Here is a 22,694-nt window from a genome sequence, read left to right as displayed (position 1 = left end):
GTGTGTGTGTGTGTGTGTGTGTGTGTGTGTGTGTGTGTGTGTGTGTGTGTGTGTGTGTGTGTGTGTGTGTGTGTGTGTGTGTGTGTGTGTGTGTGGTGTTAAAAGACAGACTGATTTTTGTTATTGTTTCTCTGCCAAGATGGAAGTATGAAAAATGTGGTAATGAGGGGAGGGCTGGTGTCAGAACAGGATGTTCATTTTGCCGTCATGTGTTGAGATATTTTAAGTCGAGTCTACAAACATTCAGTAATGAGATACTGTTATAAACACTACTGTAAATACTGCAAAAAGGCCCAAACTTCAATACTGTTTTGGTACCGACTTGATGTGTCCATATCATATTATTGAAATGTTTTCTTTCTTTTGGTTTTCTTTTCTTATGGTTCTTGAGGTTAATAAACAGCCAGTTGGGAAAAGCTGTTTTGGAGCTTTTGATCATTTCACTGTTTGCTCAGTTGTTGTGGAATTCTTGTGAGCACTTAAGTCCTTTTTTAAAGTGCTCAGATAAAATCACTTGGACCTTTTTGGTGAAATTGTTTGCTCAACTGCTGTTTCCAAGGTCGAGAACACGACTGCCTTTGAAGAGTACAATTAACATTGTAGAAAAGTGTTAGATTATAACAGGACTATGAGTCTGCAGGCTTGATTAGGTTGCACTTAGGCACAGCTGTGCTTTGAGCGAACTTGAGCAAGCTGACATGGCAATGTGAACATGCTAATATTAAGCGATGTTTAGTGTGTTTGGAATAGTTTAACTTTGAGCAGCAAAGTATGGTCCGAGAGAACCTGCAGCCAATCGATATACAGAGTCCTGTGAGATGTTGAGCTCCGTTACAAAGAATTTCTTCCTGCCTTAAACACAAGAACACAGCCGCAGAAAAATGTAATAATTGCGGCTTGCCGCACTTGGTCGCTGCCTGGTGTTTTTTCGGCGTTAGGGAAATTAAAAATGTTGACCTCACTTTGGAGCTAAATGAAGAGTTGAAGGGATCACTAAAGCCATTAGGTATCATCCTCTGGGGACACTGGATGTCTGTACAAACTTTCAGGGCGATCCATCCAATAGTTGTTGTGATATTTTAGTGGTGGATCGACCGACATTTCTATCCAAAGAGCCATGCTGCTCGCTAAAAGGCTTTTGTAGAAAGCATTCCTATATTTCTCTGAGTAAATGTAAGAAAATGTGTTGTTTTGGTTTACCCTGGTGATTTGTGGGTAATGTAGTAGCAGTAGTTGGAGTCTTTCTGCTGCGTCATCTCTGTCTTGTTTACCAGCTTTGCTTCAGTGCACCGAGTCCCCCCCGGGGGCGAACAGGACAGATAGTAACTTGTTTAGCTGGTGAATAACTGCAGTTTCAATCTTTGAACTCTCATGTTCTGTGAATGACTCATTATTCAAAGGATTGTTATGGTTATTGTGGACCATCTTGTTTCAATTACTGTGACTTTGGCCGACTCTTTAATTCTCACGGCAACTCTCAGGAATGGCAATTGTGCGTTTAAGCTTTGACAATTTGGACCGATGCCCTTTTTAAAACATTACGTCATTGCAGCTCGCTGCAGGGAAACGCTCATGAGCACTTGGGGCCTTTCTTGGAAATGGAGATAAAAATTGTGTTCATGACATCAGGGTTCAACTTCAGCCATCCTTGTTTTACAAAATAATTTGGCTCCTGTTGGAAAGTTTAATTTCTCTTCTCTTTCTGTGTGATCCTCTGTCACTCCTTATCTGTTTCTCCTTGTTGTGCCTCTGGGACACTTGCCCTCACTGGCCCCGCCTCCTCCATTCTCACTAAACCCTCTGATTGGTCCGAGCTTCCCCTCTACACCACCATAGAGCCCCCCTCTCCGTCCCCGTCAGTCTGTTTGGATTATTGTAGCAGCTCAGGCCTCTCTCATGCGCTGCCCTCTCTGCACACATTACTACAGTTCATCAGAGATGAGAAGGATTAGGTGACGGAGAGCAGCGTTTGTTTTCACCCCAGAGAAGAGAGGAGGAGAGGGGAGCAGCCATGGAGTTGAAGTAAGTGGGTTGTTTTGGATTTAAAGATGGAGAAGAGGGTTGGAAAGAGTGAGTAGTAGATGGAAAAATAACATGAGGAAAGATTTATATTTAAAGGAAGGGGGAAACTGTACAGATGTTGCTTTGGGAAAGTCCTTAATTAGAGTACAGTGTTGATGAATTGATTTTATTTTCAGTCTGTTCCTGTAGCAGGAAAAGATTCTTCTCAAAAGATGCTTCTGATGTTCCAGGTTATAACCTTTGAAGTCTTGTGAGCTAATACTAGAAATGCAGGTTAGTTCATGGTCTCATGTGTCCGCATACTGAAGGGAAAAACTCCCCGCAGGTGTGCTTTAACTGTGCAGGTGTATACTTCACTGTATGCTCGCAAGAAAATATTTGCTTTCCTCTCATTTCCTGTTGTCTGTTTGTCATGCTCAGTGGCCTCAGCTGGTCTGTCTTGAAACCAAGAACATGTGCATTGGCTGAGAACAAGTCAAGTCAAGCTTATTATGTAACCCATAGATGTTTCTCCAAGGGCTTTAACATGTGTACAACATACCGTAGGAGACCCTCGATGTGGTTAAAAAGCTGTTATTTGATCCAGTACATATCAAGTGTTTGTCTCTTATTTATCAGTGTGAGGTAGAATAAACAGCAATAAAAAGCTGATGATCAGCTGATGAAATATGACGGATGGCTACAACATTAAACTGTTATGCATTGACATATTTATCTTATTGTAACGCCGGTAACTCTTCTACTACTGACTGCATTACAGCTGTTGAGTCAAAAACACAGCGACAACTTTTTCACTGCAATTTAGTCCACTTTAATAACCAAGAAAGTTGGAAAACAACTCTGAAAACAGACATGATACTGCTAATGTAATGTGCAAAGTGTTATGTAGCTCCTAGCTAAACGCTGAGTTAGTAAATTTAAGAGGTGCTGGAAGGCAGATTATTATACGTATAATGATGTATCACTACGATATCATCTGTACTCTAAGTGGATTTTAATCATATTGTTGACTACAAGTGCCATGCAGGAGGATTAAGGATCAACTAATTCAAAAACTGAAACCACTCATTATGCATTTTGTCTGGAGGTTGAGTCAGTGTTTTCGCTTTATTGAATTCTGGTTGACAGAAAGCGCTACGCTAGCACATCTGTTGGCCTTACATGCGCCAACACACTCAGGCACCCAGACAGGACATTGCCTTATCTTGTGTCACCAGAATGCACGGTTGACGGATATATAACCCAGTGACGCAGTGACATTAATTGTATTCACTCGGAGAACAGCCTTTTTCTCTGAAACATGAAACTTTCAAGAATAGCAGGGAATTCTGTTTTTTTTCCAACAGGAATAGCACACTTTTTTTTTTTTTTTTTTTTTTTTTTAAAAGTTAATCCCAAAAATCTCGTAAAGCTGCCCAAACAAAATGGCTAAAACAGTGTTCACAAAATTGCTTTTGAGGTCTAAAACCCCCATATACCAGGACACTTTCATCTGTGCTTTGCAAAGATGCTGCAGCTGAAGTCGTGCTCTGCTGCTGTAATCTCTCGTCATCCTGTTCCTGCTTTTAGATTGGCATGAGACTGTTCTTATAGTTCAGGAGAGGGGGTTATGTCACCCTCTCCAGCATTATAGGCATGCGAAGGCGCTACATATACACTCTACTGTTTAAAGTTGGTAATTGTTTAGCTGTAACTTATTGAAGCTGCTGCTAAATAATTACATCTGGAGAATGGTAGTCTCAGATTTGAAGTATTTTGTTATGAAACTGTTTCAGCGCTGATGAGACTGTGCGATTACCAGGGTCACCATGGACATAAGCTGCACCATCTGGCTTTAGGTGCTGAGAGGATTTTAAAAACCAATAACTGCTGAAAACAAACAAACTGCATCAGTTATAATGTTGTGTATATAGTGTTTCTAGCCTTTAGTGTCAGTGCAGCATGCAGTTCATGTTGTCCTCTCCTGATTATGGTGATTTTATGTGTAATGAATGACTTGCCTGATGTGAAAAGTTATATAAGTCTTATCTTGTGCACGCAGAATGGACGGTTGGCAGATATACAGCCAAGTGACTCATTGACGTCTTTATTCATTCAGAGTGCAGCCTTTTTTCTCTGATGCCTGTAAAATGTGAACAAATAAGGACATTGATGGCACGCTCATACTTGTGCTTTTAAGTTTAAATAATGCAGTTAGCCTAGCTTAGCATAAAGACTGGAAGGCGGAAACGGCACCCGGCTAACCTTTGGAAGCACAAATTATAGCCATGACAGCAGAATGACCCGAGGGACGGCAACGTCGGTCTGTTGGTCAGTCGGCCAAACTGAAATATACTGGACGGATTACATTTTGTACAGACAGTCATGGTTCCCTTAGCATGAATCCATAATGACTTTGGTGACCCCCCCACGACTTTTCCTCTATTGCCATCTCTAGGTTAACATTTGTGGTTTTGAGTGAAATGTCTACAAAAGTATGGGATGGATTGCCAAAACAATAGGTACACACAAGCATATTTCCTAAAAAGGTCAAACTATTCCTTTCAGCACATCCGTCTTTGTCCCTCGTATGTTGTGGTAACTTACCTTGACAAACATTGTAGCTTACTTTGAATTTGCTCAAGGTCTTCAATCTGAAAATATTCCGGTCTCTAAGAGTTTTGCCTTCATTAAATATGATTCTGCAAAGGAGAACAAAAACATTACACGTAGCAATGTATAAAAGTGCAATGAAAACAATAAAAAAACACAGACAATAAAATCTGACTTCAAATTGCTGATTACAAACAAAGCGTGAAAAGAGCAGCAATAAACTGTCCTGTGACTCGACTCTCGGTTGACACCAACTTGGAAACACAGCAGTGAACCTGCATGTTGACTGGACTCTCGGACTTCTGACCTGACAAAACTAATGAGCCCTCCATCATAAAACATCATTAGACGATAATGTGCAGGTGAAGTGAGACAAACGAGCTGATTCCCCCCCCCCCCCCCAACAGAGATGTCGAACAGAAACGCGTGTTTGTCTCCACTCTGATTGTTTACATTTTGAAAAGCAGGCAGTGTCATTATTCTGCGGAGTGACGTGGCATTATGTGTGTTTAGAAACAGAGAGCTGGTGAAAACAGCTGAGGTAAGTGCTCTGGAAAGATGGATGGACACCAGAGGGAGACCCAGAGTAACAAACAACTTCAGCCACAATGTAAACCAAAATATACATCGAAGCATGCTTTTAAAAACTGGAATGAGCTGGTTAAAAAATGACAGCTTGCCCTAGATTCTCTACAGGCAGCAGTTAAAGTTTAATGTTGGTTGACAGTGTGTTTGCTTTGTTGGAAGTTGAGTGGAGAGAGCCGTTTGTTTTTCTTCTATTACAGCGACTAAGTCAGTTGGAAATGCTGTTTTTGCTGCAGTCTTTGAAGTGTCTTCATGCATCAGTGATGATGTCGGTGTGAACAATGAAGCAACACAGTGACGCGTTTACTCTTCAGAGTGTGTTAATGTGTGTGTGTGCCCCTCATACAGACCCCTTAGCTTGGTTTAATTGCATTTATATACATGAGTGAAGCAGCATGTGAACTGAATCAATGAAGTACTGAATCAGCAGTTTGTTTCTTAACTGACAATAACTTAATATAAACAAAGCAGGAAAAGAGATTTTATTTTGTAAACACTGTTGAAGAAATAAAACCTTCAACAGCATCAGAAAGTATTAATATCTGTGATTTAGCTGCTACAACTTTTGGAAGTCAAAGCAGCTTCCAGTCCTGTGTTTTGATGTCTTTTGGTGGAATTTAGTTCACATTCAGATTACAGACTGTGCCTTTAACCAATCACAAACAACGTCATGAAGAAGTGTTTGTCACAGAAGCTGGTTGCTCTGTTCTTTGCATTATTCAAATTAAAGGCAGCCTCTGTAACCTTTCATTAAAGGTGTCCTGTGGAGCATCCTGTGGACTTTGAAGCAATCTTTTTTTAGTTTTTTGTTCATAAGGTTGTTTTGTGTCCCTCTCCTCTGACTGACTCTCTGAGTTTGGCAGGCGGTGACATGAGATCACTGGAACAGCCTCGAAGCTGCCAGGCATAATGAAATGTGTGAAAAAAAACTCTGTCAAGACCAACTGAGGTTATTTTTTTTTAAATGGAAAAGGTATAAACGCTTCAAAATAATCAGAGTACTCCCCCTGTGTTATTCGCTGATGGATGGAGAAGAACGTTTACTCAGCATTATGAAAAGATAAGATCATTTAAATCAAGCAACAACAAACAGAAACTAGTGGGACAAAAACCCTATTTAATGCCATTATATCACAATGTCAGGAGGTCATTGGTGTTACTCATGAAGGAAATACCAACGAACAGCAGAAATCCCGGTTATACGTTTTATTTTATTTCCTCAAAACCACTTAAGATTCTGAGCAGATTGTTCTTGATCTAAATGTATAATTAAAATTTGTTTTTAGTTTTTGGAAATGTCTAACTATTGAAGCCATTCATGTCTTAAATAGATTCTCCCCATTAAGGACTAACAACGTGCTATATTGTTAAGACTAGACTAGACTATATGATATATCACAGTGACATGGTGAAAGGTGTGTGTGTGTGTGAGTGCGCAAGCACATATTAGAGTGCCTCTGGTTTTTGCAGATCTTCCTTTATTACCTTATACTTTGTAATCATGCTTCTATTTAATCTTTCAAATTCAGCCTCTGGCTTTCCATATTTTGTGTTTTTTTTTTTTTTCTTTTGCTCTGTCACTGCAAGTACACTGAGTCAGCATTATGCGCGCGCACACACACGCACACACACACACAAACATGCACTCAGAAAGAAAGATCCCTTTGGCTTTAACTATATTGGTCGTGACGGGGACCCATCTTTTTCCCCTTTTTTTTTTTTTTTTTTTTTTTTTTTTTTTTCCCCCCATTCGCTAGCTCACCATCCGTCAGCCAGCACTCGCTCGCACACTCCTGATGCTGCACGTGCTCGCTGCACTGCAGTGAGCCAGCATTTATTTCAGACCGGCAGGGAGGGAGATGAATGGATGAGATGAGGCTGACTGAGCCAAGAATGACGGGAGAGTAAAGGAGGGAGGGGTTGGAAGAGATGATGTAAAAACTGACAACACAATCTGGCTAAAAAAATCGCCTCTCCTCAACTTCTCTCACGTGTGTGCACACCCCCCCCCCCCCACCCACACACACACACCGAGGAGCCGTCTCTCTCACACACACATCCTGCTGTCTCCTGTTTGGCTCGTTGCTGCTACCTGGAGCAGAGCATCGTTTCAAAGGGTTTTTGCGCGTGTTTCAGTCACATGGAGCCAATGGTTCAGTCTGCGTACTGGAGTGGATGACGCCTGTTGATCGGCCTATAGATGCAGCACTGTAAGTCTTAATTAATACTGTTATGAGCCAAATATTTGGAATATCTGGTGTTTCAAGCTAAAATCCTTGCATGGTTATAACTTATTTTCTCTTGGAGTCATTTCATGCTAAACGGATACAATTCCAGTCAGAATTTGCCTGTTTCACGTCTGCCCTTCGCTGCGTGTTGGATGACAGCTCCATCCAGCAGAAATCGCTCCGCTGAGCTGGAGCGGCTCTGATTATGTAAGAGCAGAGCGTTGTGAGGCTGCCTGCAGCCCCTGTGCACCGTCAGCACCGTCAGCACCGGGCTGCTTCTGTTGTGGCTGTCTGCAGGATTTGTTCATTTCACTTTTATAATCGGTGTCGTATTTGATGCTTTGTTGATCTGCTTAATCTGGCCCCGTGGAGCTGGTGAATTATTGACATGCAGCCTGAGACCTGTGCTTGTGCATGACGTACAGCTACATCTTGTCACTCAAATCTCTCATTTATGACGCATTTATGAATGTGGTGTTTAGCCCTGTGCTGCTCAAATGTAAGGCTAGATTGTGATTGTTGGGGTTTTGTTGAACTCATTACTCTGCCACTACAGCAACTTGTTTCTGCTTCTCCAGCTTTATGAAGCGGACCTGAGCTGCTCGACACATAACTATTCATCAGCTGGCAGCAGCAAACACATTACATACCAGCCATGTGACGTATTGGAAACGTTGGTAATTGACCCGCTGACGGCATCAAAGCTTCATTATGACAGTAATTTTATCCACCGCTCTAATTTCAGGCTTACCAAATGACAACCTTGCAGTTGGACGCTCTCGTATCTGCTTTCAGAGAGGGTGAAAGAGAGGAGGATGCTTGTATAAAAGAGATTTTAAGAAAAGAGAGTGAGGGCATGCACCGTAGAAGTTCAGTCCCTGAGGGCTTTCCTCTCAGCAGCAGAGGTGGCCTGTTTCTGTGCCTGTCTTGAATGCGAAGAGACAATAAAAGCACTGACACTTTCTGTGTCTAAGTTGGCTGCCAGAGAACGTTGCAGAAATGTCCGACATTGAAATATAGGAGCCATTAAATGGATGTTCCAGATAAAACCGGAGAGCGAGTTAGTATGGTGCTGTATGGTGGTATTAAAGTGTTTAGTTTAGTAGGTTAAGTGTTCCACCTCTCACTGATGAGTGCTGAACACAGAGTGCCGGGCTTTCACTTTATAATCAAATATTTATCACTCAAAGTGCCTTTTTCATGAGGAGCATCCAGCCACAGCTGCAGCTCTGATTTACTCCGACTGTCTGCTACTGTGCTTGTTCCCGACATCGGGGTCGAGAGCCAAGCGAGATAAATCCTGCCATGTTTATTTTCACAGACTTTCCTCTTATCATGTAGGACGGTTTTACCTCTTTAGGCCTCTAACAACGATTTAGAATTTCCTCAGGCTGCGAGACTCCTCCACTCCACTTCATCCTCCACACTCCATCATAAAATAGTTTTGTTTTTCTTGTGGAGCATAAGGGGACTACAACTGGATTTTGTTGTTTATGTGCTGTACGGTGGCAATATATTAACCTTTTTAACTGGATACGAGAGTGAAAGATTGTTGGTCAGGAGCGAACCGCTAGCCGAGTGGTGCGGGCTCATACAGCATGGGCCAAACAGGCCTGAGCAGAGAGTCCTTCCCCTACTCTCTCTCTCTCTCTCTCTCTCCACATATCATGTCTTTCTCCACCTCCACTATTAGATAAAGGCATAAAATGGTAGCCAATCACTAAGCCAAAAAAGGTTTTCAGGTTTTGGATATTGGTACAGCTGTAGAGTCGGGATGACGTCAGGCTAGTAAAGACATCTTTTTAAGCCTCTGGGGAAGTTCTCAATGGATTAAAAGTTCATGATAGCGAGAGTACCAGTTTTAGTGAAATCACCATGAGCCAAGAAGTTTGGGAACAACCTTTTATCCTCTGTCAAAAGAGCTCCATCTCTGGACACACTGGACATAGCAGTCTGTCCTTTTAAAGTCTTCAGAGGAATGGAAATCCGTCTGCCGAGTAAAGATTGAGTGACGGCTACTAAAAAGACTTTGGGGTGAGATTATTGTTTCCAAAGATCAAGAATGGACTTTCAATCTCAAAGTTTTGACCTGTCACTCTCTTCACAACCTCTCCGATGTTGTATCTATTCCCAGGCTGACTGATGAGGGTAAAATATAGTCTGTAAATAAAACATAGCAGTTGGTTTTGAAGGGTTGTTTTCACTGTCTCTAACTTTAATACGTCTGCGTTTATGAGTTTGAGTTGAAGCCTGTAGTCGCAGGCGCTGATCGGTGCGTCTGTTTGTGCGTTTGGCATTTCCTCTCTCGGTGAGGGGACGGAGGGAGGAAGGCGTGTTGCTTCTAACTTTGATCTTTACAACCACACAGATTTCCACTCTCCTCCACGGCTCGCCCCTGCCCGTTTGATCATACGTCGGGTCTTGTGGCTGTGTCCTCGCTTTGTCTCATCCTCCCTCTGTTTCTCTCTGCAGGGTGCTGGGTAAGAGGAAGAGGGACTCCTATGTCAGAGTTTTAGGATGGCCACTGAAGGCGCCACTCTTCCCAGCCCCGTGGTCCGCCAGATTGACAAGCAGTTCTTGATCTGCAGCATATGTCTGGACCGCTACGAAAACCCCAAAGTACTGCCCTGCCTGCACACCTTCTGTGAGAGGTGAGTAGAGTTACCATGATGTTTTTAAGTGGAAATGTATTTGTTTTAATCCCGTGAATGATGTGTAACTTGATCAGGTCTCAAACTCAAAAGTACGATTAGCATGTTTTCTGCGAGAAAGGGATGCTGCTGGTAGTAGATGCAACAATAATACTCAATCAATAGTCTAATGCTTTTGTAAATTTGAGTATTGTTTCACATGACGCGCATCTCTGCTGTTAACTTGGGTGTGTTGGTGCCATGCTCTCTGACAACCGGCCTTTTGTTTCTGACACAAAAGAGAAACTGTGGACTGTCTCTTTTACTCTGGCTGCTTCTGGAGAGCCATTGAGCTGTCGGATTGAACGATAAAACTGTTTCTCTTCTGCTATATCTGTTTCACACATATATTTCTATAGTATCATTTTACTTTTCGGAAGTGTTAAGCGGAAAATGGTTATATTAAATACCTCACATTTAATTCTTTGGATCCGAACAGAGAACATTTGTTGTGAAGTTAAATTCAAAATTGTATCTATTTTTTCTTTTTCCGTCCTTGGCTTCGATTGATTTTTCTCTGCCTGATAGCAGCAACCTAAAAACTATATTCAACAATAATTTTTAATAATTGCAAAAGAGATCCAAGAGCACCTAAAAGCATAAATGTAATCTAACATTTAATCCTAAATGTCAGAAAGGCCTTATTACACACACGCACTACTTTACACCTCCCACGCCTTTCTCCAGGCTGTTTCTTTCACATAAATTTCTACAGGATGCTCCCACTCTAATAATCCCCCCCGTTCTCCTCCTCCTCCAGGTGCCTGCAGAATTACATCCCGGCCCACAGCCTCACACTGTCGTGCCCCGTGTGCCGCCAGACCTCGATCCTGCCGGAGAAGGGTGTGGCGGCATTGCAGAATAACTTCTTCATCACCAACCTGATGGACGTGTTGCAGCGGGCGCCGGACAGCCGCAGCCAGGAGGCCGCCGCTCTCAACAACATCACCGCTGTGGCTACAGGCCAACTGCTCTCCTGCCCCAACCATGGAGGCAACGTAAGACTCGTACACAGTCATCACATCTGAACATCCAGTTGTTGTTTGTCAAGTATACATGTTCATAGGCTTTTGGGTATTCGCAGAACATGGCTGGACGTTAGTTTAAACGCACAAACACTGCATAACCCGAAGCCATCCAGTGGTTGTTAAGATAATTCAGTCTGGACCAGAGTGGTAGACCGACCAATGTTGGCATCAGCCTCAACCCAATATTTAAGTCTAATCTTTCATTTGTTATATTGCTTAGGTCATGGAGTTTTACTGTCCGCCCTGTGAGACGGCCATGTGTCAGGAGTGTACGAGTGGTGAACATGGAGAACACCCTACTGTGCCTCTTAAAGACGTCGTGGAGCAACACAAGGCCTCGTTACAGGTCCAGCTAGACGCTGTCAAGAAGAGGTACAACAGCAGCATTATGTCGACTTCCTAGTGCAGAACGGACTTAATTCACATTACACCCAAGTAACAGCCATCGTAACAAACACTGTCCTCTTTTATGTGCATGCTCTGTCATGTGACTGTTGATTCAGTATGTGAAAAATGCCTCCTCGTTCCTCCCAGGTTGCCAGAGATTGACTCAGCCCTGCAGACGCTGTCAGAGATCTTGCTGCAGCTGACCAATCAAAAGGGCTCCATTGAGGACGGCATCCATACCACCTTTGACGAGTTGCAGAAGACCCTGAATGTCCGCAAGAGCGTTTTACTGATGGAGCTGGAGGTCAACTACGGCCTCAAGCAGAAGGTGAGGTGACGCGGCCTGAAACTAAGTAATTCGGCTGACACATGCAGAGTGTTTGGTTTAGACTTTGGTCCCTATAATGATAAGTGTTTGAGTTTTCTATTTGGCGTAAAGCACTATTCGGTCACTATCGACCTCTTATTCTCATAAAGAGGTTTTTGAATATATAACAAAAGGAAATAATACAGAAAGAAATGACCATTAACCTGATTATAATCCATTTTTGGAAAGCTTTTAACCCGTTACAGGCTACTCATCAGGCTGGTTTTGCTGATCAGTAGCCGGTCTGATAGGCAGTAGGGGGGCCGGGGGAGCTGGTGCACCACCCCCATCCAGACAAACTAATCACCCAGCCTGGTCAGGAGCCTGCTGCTGCCCCCCCCAATCACAGCTCCATCACATGGTTTGCTAATGATTTCCAATTCACGGGCTGGTGCGCAGCTAAAGCACTGGAGCCCAAGGGAAAGTCGGATATGTGACTTTCAGCTGTGTTGTGGTTGGTAGCTAGATGGAGCCAGTGTGCTGTATGCACGCTCTGGGTGTGTCATGTGAAGCGAGGAAACCGCATACAGCTCTGCTCTTCATGGGAAACCCTCTATACTCCTCTTCCTCTGAAGCTTGAGCTCTATTATCACAGTATGGACGGACAGTCTGCCAGTTTTCACAGCTTCAGAGTGTAAAGAGAACGAGATAGGTGAAGGGGAAATCTTTGACTCCAGGGATAAATGGTTTAATGGCCTCTCTTGTTGGAGAAGAAGAGGAGTGGGATGGTCAGATGAGGGTGAGTGTGTTTTGGTGCTTTAAAGAGGGCGTGGTGATGTCCCAGTAATGAGGGGGAACAGTGATAATCTGCTTAAAAAGCATTAGTAACAAAGAATACCAGAAGTGTGACATACTGAGAGATTTAATGATCTAAATGTGACTTGTATTAGCTCATTGTTAGCTACAATGGTAACACTTCCAAATGTTATAAATTGGTGATTTAACTATGAGTTTGTGTGATTAGTTGACACTAAATGGATCATTAATGAATAAGTCACTTTGTGCATTGGTTAATGTGTCTACTACACTGGTAACTAACAATAATTTCACAGTCAAATCTCTACAAGTCAACACAGGATGGCATAATAATATCTGATATTCATCTGTCTTCATGGGCAGCTGCTGCGTCTGAAAGTTGTGCAGAATCGCATGAAGTTGTGTTTACGCCAACATAAAACCAAATGAGCTCAGATCCCTCCTTCTGTAATGGTGCCAAGTCATGCAGTATGCTTTGTTTTTACGCAGTTGTTGATCTGCCTGTTTTCACTTACCGTCTGTACTTGATTTGCCTGTATGTAGAGGTGCTTTTTGTCAGTGTCTCTAACCAGAAGTTAACACTGCCCCCTGGTGTGTGTATGTGTGTATTAGGTGCTGCAAACCCAGCTGGATACTCTGCTGCAGGGCCAGGAGGGCATCAACAGCAGCTGTAACTTCACAGAGCAGGCCCTGAGCCACGGCACCGAGGCCGAGGTGCTGCTGGTGAAGAAGCAGATGAGCGAGCGTCTCAAGGAGCTGGCCAGCCAGGAGCTTCCTCTGCAGCCGGGAGAGAACGACCAGCTGGACTTCAACGTGGAGACGGAGGGACTGAAGAAGTCCATCCACAACCTGGGCACTATTCTAACGACTAACGCAGTGGCCTCTGAGACCGTGGCGACAGGCGAAGGCTTACGACAATGCGTGGTGGGCGTCCCCACCTCCATCACCATAACCACCAAGGACAAAGACGGAGAGCTGTGCAAAATGGGCAACGCAGTCATCACCGCCGAATTGTCCTCACCTGATGGTAGCAAAGGTGAAGGGGACATACTGGACAACAAGAATGGCACTTACGAGTACCTGTTCACGGCTCCTAAAGAGGGGACTTTTAACTTATCGCTGCGTTTATATGACCAACATATCAAAGGAAGCCCCTTTAAGATAAAGGCCACCAAATCCATCGATGTGTCGTCAACTTCAGACGGCGTCAAGAAGAGGCTGAAGTCTCCGGGCAGTGGACACGTCAAGCAGAAGGCCATCAAGAGGCCGGCCAGCATGTACAGCACAGGGAGGAGGAAAGAGAACCCCATCGAGGACGACCTCATCTTCAGAATCGGTAAGAAATATTTAATGTCAAATATGGACTCGTATATTGTATGTGTGTGTTTTAAAATTCTTAAAATAATATCAAACCATGCCCTTAAACAGTTTTGCCAAATTTAGCAATCTTGTTATTGAGTCTAGCTTCTAAAATGTGAGGATTAACTGGCTTCCATCATTGTAAATTTATAATCTTCTGGACTCTTGGTCTATTTTGTAGACTTTACAAAAAGATAAAAAGGTTGCAGCTTTTCACTACACACTTTTTCAGTAATAAATCAATGTTTTTCATGGCCTTTTAAACGCAGGTTTGACAGAAACAGACAAGAGGCATGACAGAGGCAGTTTACTAAAAGATGCTTGTGTAAAAATGAAGCCTTTTGTCACCTTTGTCTCTTTACTTACTGTTGCATCATGCGAGTAACTTAACTAAAGCTACATTTTTAATAGCTTGACATTAAGTTCGAAACCAACAAGTCACATCTTCAGTCTAATAAAGGAACGAACAGCTTAAACAGTATATACAGTGTCAAGAGATATCCAACAATTTAAATAACTGCAAACATACAGTCTCACCTAAACGCCAATACAAACACTGTAAAATCGACATGTATGCACAAATTCATATCGGTTAAAACATTGCACCTTGATTAAGTTCATGAATACATTCTAGTCTGTGATTTACCGTAAGTCCACTAATATATTTCATGTTTTTTTTTTAAGGCACAAAAGGAAGAAACAAAGGGGAGTTCACTAACCTGCAGGGAGTGGCTACCTCTTCTCTGGGAAAGGTGCTGATAGCCGACAGCAACAACCAGTGTGTCCAGGTACAAATAACTGTGCTGCAGCTGCTCTCAGCCTACAGATACAGCAGCATGGTGTATGTATAGTGGAGCACTATAACTTGTGCTCAGTTACCTTACTCAGTGCTTCCTATGCACTTTGCCATCTCTCTGGACATAAACTGTAGTAGGTCTTTTGTAGAGCCTTGTTGGTTTTAAAACAATAAACACCAAACGGATGCATTTTAAAATCTCTTGTTTTTATTTCAACATCTTTAACATGTTTTGTGTGATGCAGGTTTTCTCCAACGACGGCCAGTTCAAAAGTCGTTTTGGCGTGCGCGGCAGGACTCCGGGTCAGCTGCAGCGGCCGACCGGAGTGGCCATCCACCCAAACGGTGACATCATCATTGCCGACTACGACAACAAGTGGGTCAGCATCTTTTCAAGTGAAGGCAAGTTCAAGGTAAGTCGGGATTGAATGTTTCATCTTCATTTGATACTAAGACTGTCGATAGGACAAAGTGTTATAATATCTGATGTATAGTTAGAAAAGCAAAGTATCAAAGCTTGATCTGTCTGTGCACCCCTCACCACCATGTTGCTGTTTTACCAAAGGGACAACAATAGCAATGGGATATTACCACAGTGTTTGCTGCCATAAATACTGGTATTAAATATTATATCGTCCCTTCGACACCCCCTCTACCTTTTTAGAAATGATGAACTCTTTTGAATGAGATGTTGTTGTTTTTTATGATTCAAATGGCCCCCATTTGCAATTTTCACACCTGTGACAATGACATGCACATTTTCACTTCCCTCTTTAGTCTATTTCATAAATGCTAAAGAAAGTGCAGATTTAATAGAGAAAATCAACCGTTCTAGTCTTGTGCTTTGGATAGAATCTTGAAAATTGTCTCATTTTCCTACTTCTAGTCACTGCCGGGTTTAAATAACAACATGTAAAACACTGCCATGCTCCATTTAGGTCAGCCTGTGGTTTATTCAGTGAATGAAGCCACTGTTTATCTGTAGTCTGTGTATATATTCGTGGGATATCTCATTTTGCACTCCGTTAAAGTATACACATACAAACCTGTACTTTTTTTTTATTTATTTATTTTTTTTTTATAAGCAAATAATGAAAGACTAACAACTCTTAACTACATGTAAAACAAACTGGGATTTAAAATACATACTCATTTACTCCGATCATACTCCCTGAGCTTCCCACCATGAACTATGTGAATTAGAAAAAACTTGTAACAGAAATGTAAAATCCGCGACTTCCCCAGAACAAGATTGGCTCGGGGAAGCTGATGGGCCCTAAAGGCGTGTCGGTGGACAGAAACGGCCACATCATCGTGGTGGACAACAAGGCCTGCTGCGTCTTCATCTTCCAGCTCAACGGCAAGCTGGTCACCAAGTTCGGTAACAGAGGCAACGGCGACAGGCAGTTTGCAGGTACACTCAATGGTAATATGTGCACTTCCCCCGCTGCAGTCTCACTCCAACCAGCTCACACCTGCATGTGGAATGAAGACGAATGCTGAACCAGGAACCATAAAGTTCCCATTATCCTTTGACTTCTGAGGGGTTTTACTTAAAAACATATAACAGACTTTAATATAGTAATAACTCAACTGTACTCAAAAAAAGCATGTTCTAACATTGATCATGGTACAAAATATTTTTAGTCTTGTTTTATCATTAAATGGGAAATAATTCATTTGCATGTCAAAAACAAAATTCATTCACTGCGAGGTTATTTCCGAAACCGAACTGCCTGTTTGATTTGGACAAACGGCACAAATCTGAGACTTTGCCATCTGTTATTTTTAAGGGCCTCACTTTGCTGCTGTCAACAACAACAATGAAATAATTGTGACAGATTTCCACAACCACTCAGTCAAGGTGAGTGCAATATCAGAGCGGTGGAAGTGTGTTACAGTACGCAAAGACGATGATTAGTTCATACTGTAGTACTAGAAATGGTGGCTTGTATGATACTTTTCAGACTTTCCTCTTCTACTGTAAATTCTTAGTTTTTTTTTTTTCCCTCTAAGTGTCTGATCAAAATATTATCAACACAATTATTTAGTTGATGTATCACTATTTTTTTATTTTTTTTTTTTTTTTTTTTTTTTTGGAAAACCAAAATCTAGGTGTTCAACACAGAAGGGGAATTCTTGCTGAAGTTTGGTTCGAACGGCGAGGGCAACGGCCAGTTCAACGCCCCCACGGGAGTGGCAGTGGATGTCAATGGAAACATCATAGTGGCCGACTGGGGCAACAGCCGGATACAGGTCAGTGCAAAAGGTCTCGCCTGAAGAAATATTGAGAAAAGCAGAGGTAGACTTTTCCTCCCTGCTGCATTCACAGTTGTTTGGATTTCAGTATGCGTCTTTATGGCTGATTTCTACACTGTGCAGACCGTCATGTGTAATGTGATGTCATACAAATATCATTTGAATTTAGTTATTATTTAACTCTTGTGCCTTTTAAAAAGTTGCTCTGATGTCCATAGAGGACAAAAATTACTTTAAAAAAAACTACCATTAAGTTATATATTGTTTTCTACTTTCACTTAGTTTCATCTTTTAACTAACTTCAGTCCTGATCATAATGTATGTATGTATGTATGTATGTATGCATGTATGTATGTATGTGTAAATATAAAAAATAAATTTATTTTTAAAAAAATGTGTTCACAGCCTAGAATATGCCAATGATTGGCAACAACATGGAAGTCGATGCACTTCTATTTTTTGTATATAATTAAATTAAAAAGAGATATCTCTCTCTCTCTCTCTCTCTCAGGTGTTTGATGGCAGCGGTTCGTTCCTGTCCTACATCAACACATCAGCAGACCCGCTGTACGGCCCGCAGGGTCTGGCTCTCACCTCCGACGGACATGTTGTGGTTGCAGATTCTGGCAACCATTGCTTCAAAGTCTACCGCTACTTGCAGTAGCCCTTGTCTCTCTCAGCGCACAAACTGTACAGTGTATAGACACACACACACGCACTCGTTAGTATGGAGCGACCGGCAGATTTGCACTCACCCACCCACTCACCCTTGAATCATGCTGTCTATGTGCCATCTGTGTGATTGTGTTAGAGATAATTATTTGTGGTTTGAATGAAGTGAAGGGATCTATCATATTCACAGATGGAGGCTGCTGACTGGTGCTTTGAGGGGTCATTCATAACCTTGTTCACATTCCATCTTAATTACACTGATTTAAAAAAAAATAAAGCTTTAGTATTGTACATATGTTAGACCTTTTTAATTGCTGTGATGTGGCAGGAAAACTGGAAAAAACAAAGCTATTGCACTTGTTCCTAAAAAATCCCCGGTTGGACACTGTTAAGTGAGACTGAAATTTAAGTAAAGACGTATCTAAGTCACCTGAAAATTAACGGGAATTCTAGTTCCAGTGACTGCAGCTTCCTGTTAAATGCTCTTGAGAGTCGTCACATTTTGCCTGTTCACTATAAAAGAAAAATATTCCACCCACTATAGGTAGCAGGGTATTGTAGAGCATGATTAGGCATCTCTATGCATGTTGTTTTTACTAATAAATACCAGAAATACTGCTGTGCACAATATATGAATATGTTTTAAGCTGACAAAATCACTTAAAGAAACTTTGAATGGAAGAACTGTTTCAATTAAAATACTTCGATCTACTATGTGAAAATGACTGGTCGATGTAATTCGTCATCAATTTAAATTAATAAACTTGTGGTTATATAAAGTAAGCTGATAACGTCTGCTTAATTGTTTTTTTCTAAAACCACACAGTGCGTTTGTGTGTGCAAGACGAGTGTGATTGTGTTGTGCTCAATTAAGGGAACCAAACAAAAGCCACTTGATATGTTGACTTAAAAATTTGGTGTGATTATGTGCAAACATCTCGACAGCAGAAATGCTGAAAATAAAGTCAATCGTCGGACACATCAGTGAAAAGGTTTGTTCATCATGCTGCAATGCAGGTTTATTCCATTATCACCTTCACCCCTTTCCACACGCTCGTATGTCTTTTCAACATAAAATTAAAACTACTAACAAGTTGTATTTCAGTGAAAAAACAAACTATTTGTCTATCCTCAAAAAATGCAAAATGTAGTTCAACAGTTGAGGTGTGTGTTGTAAAAAATGCACTGTGCTCCTGTTGGAATTCAAAATGTGTTTATCCTAAAGTACTGAATTTGGTCATCCATTTTCTACACAATCCTGTTTAATGATTGGTTTTACATTGTTTTGTTTATATTTGTAATGCCAAATGGAATTAAAGTGCCCATAGGAAAGACTATTGTGATTGTAGTTGATTTTGTTGTGTACTTACTGCATCTTGTAATAAGATGCATTCATTATTAGCTTGCATAGCTGCTGAAAACACTGCGTTGGTTAAGATGATATCAAGCTGCTTTTTTTTTTTTTTTTTTTTTTTAAATAACGGACATTAATCATCAGAAATGCAACGTGCATGTTCTGGTATTTCTCCCTGCAGTGATGATTAATCAGTATTTTCAAAATAATTGCAGATAAAAAAAGTCATCACAGAACACTAATGTCTCCCAGTAAAACAGCAGACCTACTGAATGAATAACGTTTGAATGAATACGATAATAAGGTTTTTGTTATGTCATGTCCCTATTTAAACAATGTTTTTATTAGACAGCAGAGGGCATCAGAAAATCGTGACGTGACCTCAAACATCGCTCCTCCCCCTTAAAGTAATGCTGCCTTAATTTGCAGTCGGAAATTATGGCGACTCGAGCGAACACGACACTAACGATGGCAAACGTGACTGTTTTGCCCTCTTACAGAACATTTCAGCACAAATAATATATGTTCTTATTAGCTTTTAAAATATTTAAACTGAGCACATTCACCGTGGCAAAATATGTTCGTTATAAACTTACATTCCCATACTCAACACGAGAGCTGTGGAGTTTACGAGGATCACTGAAGGCAGCAAAAGCCCCGTGACAGTCTTCCGCGGGAATTTCAGTACTGGACGAATTATTTCTTTCCTATTTGGATTACAAACATAACAGCGCTACAAAACATATTGTAAAGCAAACCATTCATGCCAGTGGACGTTGCTGGCACAGCCAACGCAATACAATGGTAAGCAGACGTTCACCTTTACCCGCTGTTGATGTGATAGTGCTCTCACAGACAACCTAGCATTACCAAGCTAGCTCCAAGCTAATGCTAGCGTCAGTTAGCTGCTAACCGTAAATAACGTCACCAAGTTGATATTTAGAGTTATACACTGACGTGCCACGTGGACAATATTGACCGTAATTCAGGATCTGTATCGATAACAATACAATATATGTAATATTTTCCTCGCCGAGTACATTGTTGTTCAGTGCTGTCTCTGGTGGCCGGAAGCTGTATTACAACAACAATGAGGTAGAAGCACAGACGTGCAAATCTAGGAAAATCAACCCCTCACACAGTGTTTACTGCCACGTGCACATGTTTATATTGCTGTGTGATATAGTGGCATTAACCAGGCCTTATGTTACTTTAAATCTGTTACAGTCAAAGAAGAAAGGACTTAGTTTGGAGGAGAAGAGAACTCGCATGATGGAGATTTTCTTTGAAACGGTGAGTTTTCCCTCTGCAGGAGACCAGCTGAAGGTTTGAAGTAGGAACCACAATAAAAATAACCATATAAACCATAATGTTAGGCCTCAATGTCCCCTCTGTGCTGTGTCGGTTACACTGTGACTGTGGTTCAAAAGCTAATGAATGTACCCACTTGTCGGTATTGTTATGCATTTTATTTTCTTTGAAAAAAAAGAGCATTGATTTTAATGTCACTAATATTGAATGATATATTATATATATTTATATTATATTGGGCAGCCCTCTTTTTGTGAGGGAGACAAAAGCCAACATAGAAACAACTACTAAAACATAAACATACCTGTAATGACTTGATGCTTGAGAGAATCATTTTGATCAATTAACAACATATTAGTAATACAACTAAGTTAAAAAGTGCTCACTAAGTGTCACTAAAATTAGATAAAATCAGGCAAAAATTAAAAAGTACAGAAATGCACTATTTATTTTAGGTTGGTAATGAATAAAAAAATACTTGGAAAGGCATTCCATTACAGGCTTACAGATATGATTAGAGATAAGTTAAATAGTTTATTTCTGTACTATGATAAAGACAAAAATATATATTTTTAATGTGTTCTCCTATTCTCTTTGTAGAAAGATGTGTTTCAGCTGAAAGACATTGAGAAGATCGCCCCTAAGACAAAGGGAATAAGTGAGTAATGATCAACCGTTTTAGTTGAAACACATCAAGACTTTTTGTATGCTCTGTTAACTTGTGTGCAGCATGTCCGGTGTTCAGGTTTGCTGCCCAACAAATATGGGCCTTTTTGTGTGTTTCCCTCACTGGCTTCTACTAAATGTATTAAATCTAAAGGTTAGTAGAGACATCTCTCTATTTTAAGAAAAGAAAAACATGAATGTGGGAGTTGAGTCTGAACAGGAGCATAATGCACTAAAATGTCTTTTTTTTTCCTCCATGTTTTTGTTTTGCTTGCAGTTTTAGCCCATTTACCACACTGGTCTCATGTCATTGAGTTTGAGTGCCTTTTATTGTTGCTACACGTCGGTTGTTGAACATGAACTTTAATCTGAAAAGTCAGCAGCTGTACACCCTGAAGTGTCAGCCACGACTGACAGTCGACTGACAGTCGTGAGCAGTGTTTAGGATTCAGAGGCATCTAGTGGTGAGCTGGCAGATTGTATCTGAATACCCCTCCACTCACGCTTCCCTTTCCAAGCATGTGGGAGAACTAACGTGGCTTTCAGGTGATGTAGAATTGCTAAAGGCTCTTGCTAGCGCCAGTGTTTGGTTTGCCTATTCTGGGCTACTGTTGAAACCCGGCGGGCTCCGTGGAGAAGACCCACATGTAGGTATGAAGGGCTCAATCCAAGCTAACATTGCACAAAAGAACCAGTTTAAATCTTGTGTTCACCAGAGATGTGCTTATACATTTCTTGGAAATAAGTAATTCAGCATGAAACAACGCCTACTAATCGACTAAGAGGATATGAACTAAATAAAAACATTCAGGACTAATAAACATAGTTGTGTTGCCTCAATACGTGAACATTCATAGAAATAAAAAGTCAGATTTTCTTTTCAGAAGATTCTGAATAGAACCGTCGTGTGTAAAACATTGATGAACGCCAGCAGAACGCCAGGTGACATGCTTGCAACATGACCATGGCAGCCAGGCTTAGCTGGTTGCCATCTTAACTGTATTTAGTCTGTTTAAGCAGAACCAGACATGTCAAAGGCAGAAATCTCACAGTGCAGTTGAAAGCTTTTGGTTTCAAAGCAAACACATTCCCTCGATGTCAACGTGGAGACATTATGAGTATTGAAGGAACATTTATAAACAAATGTGGATTTTTAAGACCCGCAGAGGAACAGAGCTGTGTGTGTGTGTGTGTGTGTGTGTGTGTGTGGGTGTGGGTGTGTGTGTGGGTGTGTGTGTGGGTGTGTGGGGACTGAGAAGGTTTTTTAGTTTTAAAGTGGACATAACATTAATCAGGAGAAACTGGATCATGTTGCTGTGATTAGAAGCACATGTTTTTGTCCCCCTTACTTGGGCATGATGTAGTTACTGAGTGGTGGGGGGAGGGGGGGGGACAAGAGATCTGTGTTATGGGCACATTTTTCTGTCGAAGAGAACATGTGATGGAAAGGGGCCGTGGGAGTGATCTCAGCTAAATGAAGTAGAGAGTCGTAATAACACACTGGCAGCCATTAGAAGGCCCAAGTTGAAAATGGACAAAAAAAGCTATTTGAATCCCATTTAAAAAAAACTGAAGACACACACACACACACACACACACACACACACACACACACACACACA

The 22,694-nt window shown here is 41.4% G+C and overlaps 2 protein-coding genes across 5 annotated transcripts in view; both read left to right on the top strand.

Annotated features, from left to right (window-relative positions):
* Positions 1 to 19,075, top strand: part of trim2a (tripartite motif containing 2a) — a 23,853-nt gene extending 4,778 nt beyond the window's left edge. The window contains exons 1-12 of one of the 4 annotated variants that reach the window (XM_031863059.1): positions 1,852 to 2,022; positions 9,900 to 10,078; positions 10,878 to 11,115; positions 11,366 to 11,517; positions 11,680 to 11,860; positions 13,268 to 13,991; positions 14,699 to 14,802; positions 15,056 to 15,223; positions 16,056 to 16,236; positions 16,604 to 16,674; positions 16,926 to 17,066; positions 17,581 to 19,075. In XM_031863059.1, the coding sequence (XP_031718919.1) occupies positions 9,945 to 10,078; positions 10,878 to 11,115; positions 11,366 to 11,517; positions 11,680 to 11,860; positions 13,268 to 13,991; positions 14,699 to 14,802; positions 15,056 to 15,223; positions 16,056 to 16,236; positions 16,604 to 16,674; positions 16,926 to 17,066; positions 17,581 to 17,733 (2,247 nt within the window). In that variant the 5' untranslated portion in view covers positions 1,852 to 2,022; positions 9,900 to 9,944 and the 3' untranslated portion in view covers positions 17,734 to 19,075. Of the gene's footprint in view, positions 1 to 1,851; positions 2,023 to 6,967; positions 7,410 to 9,899; positions 10,079 to 10,877; positions 11,116 to 11,365; positions 11,518 to 11,679; positions 11,861 to 13,267; positions 13,992 to 14,698; positions 14,803 to 15,055; positions 15,224 to 16,055; positions 16,237 to 16,603; positions 16,675 to 16,925; positions 17,067 to 17,580 lie in introns of those variants that run through there. The other 3 variants (XM_031863057.1, XM_031863061.1, XM_031863060.1) reach the window with 3 other exon arrangements.
* An 81-nt stretch (positions 19,076 to 19,156) lies between these two features.
* mnd1 (meiotic nuclear divisions 1 homolog (S. cerevisiae)) overlaps positions 19,157 to 22,694 on the top strand; it is a 14,078-nt gene continuing 10,540 nt past the window's right edge. Inside the window, exons 1-3 of the mRNA XM_031863076.1 lie at positions 19,157 to 19,899; positions 20,323 to 20,388; positions 21,007 to 21,064. Of these exons, the coding sequence (XP_031718936.1) occupies positions 19,897 to 19,899; positions 20,323 to 20,388; positions 21,007 to 21,064 (127 nt within the window). The 5' untranslated portion in view covers positions 19,157 to 19,896. The remainder of the gene's footprint in view (positions 19,900 to 20,322; positions 20,389 to 21,006; positions 21,065 to 22,694) is intronic.

The sequence above is a fragment of the Anarrhichthys ocellatus genome, unplaced genomic scaffold (assembly GCF_004355925.1).
Source record: "Anarrhichthys ocellatus isolate YVR2014 unplaced genomic scaffold, GSC_Weel_1.0 scaffold28, whole genome shotgun sequence".
Taxonomy (NCBI): Eukaryota; Metazoa; Chordata; class Actinopteri; order Perciformes; family Anarhichadidae; genus Anarrhichthys; species Anarrhichthys ocellatus.
This window is presented reverse-complemented; position numbering and strand designations above follow the sequence as displayed.